This window comes from Lytechinus variegatus, chromosome 8, assembly GCF_018143015.1.
Source record: "Lytechinus variegatus isolate NC3 chromosome 8, Lvar_3.0, whole genome shotgun sequence".
Classification (NCBI taxonomy): domain Eukaryota; kingdom Metazoa; phylum Echinodermata; class Echinoidea; order Temnopleuroida; family Toxopneustidae; genus Lytechinus; species Lytechinus variegatus.
Window position 1 is genome coordinate 18102118 of NC_054747.1, and position 4734 is coordinate 18106851.

Below are 4734 nucleotides of genomic sequence, written 5' to 3' on the forward strand. Positions count from 1 at the left end.
TTTGCGTATCACGTGAATGGGGCGTGTAATTGGCGTGACTGCAAATACACATATATTTAGTCATGGGTTAAATAGAGTTGTTCAGCAATTGGGAAATTAGATCAGACCAACTTGGCCAAAGACCCTGAGAGTATCTCGCAAGCCTCTTCAGCAGAGAGATTCTTTAAACCAGGCAGTGTACTTGTGAGATCACAGAGCCAATAATCGATCATGTACGCTGAAGGTAATACAACTGAGTTACTTCAAGAACAAACAGAAATAGCAGGTACAGAACTTACAGAAGTAGGTACAGAGCCTGACATTAAACCGGGAATCCCGTTGTTACTCCTGCTTTTCGTGTTCATTATGATTGCTATCAATGGTCTCAGCCTGGCCGCCTTTGCTGTTGAGAAACGGCTTCGTGGCTACAACAACTACTTCATCATAAACCTCGCTCTCTCGGACTTTATCTTCGGCTTTTTTCTCGTCATTACATGCTTACACATGTACCTTGGGCGTCTTCCCTTTCCGTTCCCGGTTAGATGCAAGGTGTTCTACGGTGTCAGTAACAGCATCCAGTTCGTATCTAACCTGATCATCGTCACCATCTGCGTTGACAGACACCGGGCAACCTACGATCCCATCGGACATTTCACAAGACGAAGAAAGCGAACGGCGCTCTACACTAACATCTGCGTGTGGATCGTTTCTTTTGTTTTCTGGTTTTCATACTCGACGGTTCCTGACTATTTCCTGCAGTTTCGGCTCGGTTCTGAGTGTTTCCACTGGTATTCTGTGTTCCCAATCGCCCAATTGTCGACCGTACTGATTCGCTTCATCATCCCTTTCACCATAATGTTGATTCTCTACGTCCGAATCTTCATAAAGATTCGAGGGATCGCTGGTGGAAAGCACATCGACAAGGAGTTTACCCAAGATACCACAGTGTCAGATCATAGCACAGCAGAAGGTGATGTGAAGGAAAATAAACAGCGCCCTCAAGTAAAGACAATATCTGTAAGTAGCACACTTCTTTCTTCTCTGTTCCGTTTAGGTTTAGTCACGAGGGAATGCTTTCAGTATTGTCAAATGCCATTCCTAACAATGAACAACCAAGAAATATTTGTCGTGGTGAATGACAAAAGTGGTGAATCAAAACAGTAGTTTTGCCCTAGACTCTGGACAAACGACATATTTGTAATTTCCTGTCAGCTCCGACACTAAGACTAACTGCTGTTCCGGTTCACGAAATGCCTGCAAAGACCTCGCAGCTATTAAAATGATTGGTTAACATTGGTTTGACTTTTTAAAAATCTGAGCTAGAAGGTCACACTTGTCACCTGTGTCTGTGATATGTTACAAAAATGAAGCCCATAAAAAGTTGCGTTCGAAAATAATTATTTAGTGCTTCAAAACTTGAAATATAAAGTGACCGGGAACACCATCTTAATTTCATCCTATACACTTATGTGTACTATTTAGGTGTCTATAAGACGCCTATTTACAAAATCGGGGTTTGCCTTGTAGTTTTAGCTTTTCATTCTCACTTATGGTTGTTTTCAGGGTTTATTAGTTCTAATTCATGCACCTGTACACATGTTTCATCTTGATTTGAGAATTTTTTAAATCGGCTGCTCACAAAGTTAAACAATACCTATAATTGTCATTCGACGGAGATTTTCAATACACCTATTGTGTTCTAATAAAATTCACTCTGCGTGGCGGTGAGAAAAATCGCAACTGTTTCGTTAAGCAACACCAAAGTTGTCTCTAAGAAGATGAATTGTCTTGCTAGTTAAAAATCAGTTCCAATATTTATATAATATTGGATGGCCTTGAGGTTAATACAAGGAAATATTGGACGAGTCGAAGACGAGTCCAATATTTTGCAAAGCGAGTCCTATATTTCCTTGTATTGACCGAAAAATGGGACATCCAGTATTATGATTATTATTCATACAGAGAATTTTAGCAAATAATTTTTAACTTACTCTCCCGCCCTGAGACTCTGACTCTGCTGTATGATTGGGGGACCTAAAGCTACGCACTTTGTTTTCAAACAATGAAAACTGTCCCAATTTTAATATTTCAACAAATTATATTTCACTAATTTGTGGCAAACATTCTAAAGATCATTAACCAAGTAGAAAATATCACAAAACTCACTAATACGAAAATCCCGTCGTGTTTTTCGAAAACATCTTAATTTCGCCGCCCGATGTAGAAGGGGTCCTAAAGCTACGCACTCGATTTATCATGCAAAAAAATAGTATTTCCTGTGCCTCAATTTCTAAAATATATGCAAATTATTATAGGATAAAATGAAATTAAAGCGAATATAACTCCAAACTTCCTAACAGTTGTTGGTTTTCTCTGCATTTAGAGATTTACTGCAGCCTCTGTAGAAAAAATTTAATAGGAATTGTTCATCACTCTGCAGTCACAGTTCCACACACAGTGCGCATTTGCCATTGAAAACTGCATGCGCGCGCGATGAGTGGTGCGTACACTTCGGGAATTCCCCTTCTAGTCGTCCAATATTTTCAATATTGTGTCACCTCGGAAAAAATATTAGGCGAGTTCAACAAACTTTTTAAGTGGGTCGAGTGCACCAACAAAATAACACTTGTATTTGGGCTCTAAAATTGTCTGTATGAATAATAAAATAGGATACGGAGACTTTATATAAAAATTTGGGATAAACTGAGTAATAAAATATACAGTATAGCGCACGTATCCACCTTGCTATAGGTGCTCAAGCTGCGCTCCTATATTACCCCGGCTAGACTAGTCTACCGATTCAGAAGCGCGCAGCTATTTTGAGGAATAATTTCCTGCCGGTACCCATTTACGTTACCTGGGTCGAGTGAAGCACACTATGGATAGATTTCTTGCTGAAGGAAAACGCGCCACGGAAAGGATTTGAACACACGGCCCTCTGCTGATGTCGTTTACGGTACACCATGTGGAGTGTTATAGAAGCAGTTGATAGAAGAAGAGAAGAAATGGAGAAAGTGGAGATTTGAGAGTATTCTTTCTGGAAAGTAGTCCTGAAAAGGACTGTAATTATCAGAAGGAATAGTGAGGGAGAACAGCTTGAGTAGTAGAGCTGATGAGGAGATGCTGGCTTGAGTCGGCGAGTAGAGATGATGAGTGGTAGAGAGACTCGACGTTTCGGACAGGTTGACTGTCCGTCTCCAGGAGTGAAGACAGACAGACAGTCAACCTCTCCTGAAGACGGACAGTCAACCTGTCCGAAACGTCGAGTCTCTCAAATACTCATCATATCTCTACTCGCCGACTCAAGCCAGCATCTCCTCATCAGCTAAGCTCTTCTACTCAAGCTGTTCTCCCTCACCATTCTTTCTGGTTTACAGTCCTTTGCAGGACTACTTTCAAGAAAGAATACTCTACTCTCAAATCTCCACTTTCTCGCCTATCCATTTCTTCTCTTCTTCTATCCACTGTTTCTATAACACTCCACATGGTGTACCGTCAACCACATCAGCAATTGTACATGCCACCATGCAAACATTCAAACAACATCTCACACGGCCCTCTGTTTGAAAGGCGAAAGTCAGAACCACTAGACCACGACGCGCACACAAAATTATGTTTTACACATAAACGATAATGAAGAAAACTACGCAAGAGGCCATGTCTGCATAGTTTGGTGTAATAGATAATTGCTACTTTCATAGACTTATGAGCAATTGGTCCACAAGACACCATGATTAAAGTTAAGATAAAGTAGTTCGTTGTGTTATCACCAATCAAGCGAAAGAAAGACATCACGATAACTCAAGGTGATGTTTTAAGACAATGCCATGGGTGATACTAGCTAAGACATTCTCATACCTTAGAAATGTTTAGTTCTCTGTTCATCTCGACGTATGCCCGGACTATATAATAATAGTAGGTGTCTCAAATGTTGATTTCTTTCTTCATTCCAATATATTATATTTACTTGGGGGGTTTTATCGTTTGATTTATTGAGTACTTGACTAAATATTTTTTTGAGGTGCTTTATGAATTTTATTTACTTACAACTGCCTTTTTGCTCATTTGTCGGTTCGTTTTCTCTAGGGAGTTCAGAAAGCCGCAAATCGTGAGTCGGCCTCAGAGGTTCGAAGCGCCACCAAGACTCTACTCTTCATCGTCATAGCCTTCTTCATCACGTGGTTCCCAACGTCTATTCTGGCGATTGTCATCACTATCGATCCAACGCTCGGATATCCGCGGCTACCCATCTGGGCTTTTTGGATAACTATTTGGCTCGTTTACGTGAACGGTCTACTCAATCCGATCTGCTACGTCATCTCCCAACCGCTCTTTAGGAAAACCGTATTTGGTTTGTTCTGCCGCCCTATCCGGTATTGCCGTTGCTAGGAAAATCACCCCACCCGCTTTCACCATTATACAGATACAGAACCACGTTTCATTACAAAACGCAGTTTCAAAATCTATTGTAGAACCTTTTGGACTGTAAAATTTAACACACATTTTGTTAAGATAGAAATTGAATATGAACACGAAATCATAGTTTGATATCGAGTTATATCGCGAATGAATGCCTCGACACTTTGGTTTGTTGTATGATGTTCAGACACACAAACATGTCTGGGGCCCGTCTTACAAAGAGTTACGATTGATCTGATCAATCGCCACTATGGAAAGCCAGCAAAGTCAACATATATAATGGATGTTTTCTCATAAAAAAAAAATTCTAGATATAAATGTATATCCATAAATTTA

The 4734-nt window shown here is 40.3% G+C and overlaps 1 protein-coding gene across 1 annotated transcript; it reads left to right on the forward strand.

The window, feature by feature from the left end:
* Positions 1-210: 210 nt before the first annotated feature.
* On the forward strand, positions 211-4368 carry LOC121419529 (muscarinic acetylcholine receptor M5-like). Its single transcript, XM_041613984.1, has 2 exons — positions 211-996; positions 4066-4368. Exons 1-2 carry the CDS (start codon positions 211-213, stop codon positions 4366-4368), a joined length of 1089 nt encoding a protein of 362 aa, XP_041469918.1.
* Positions 4369-4734: the final 366 nt, after the last annotated feature.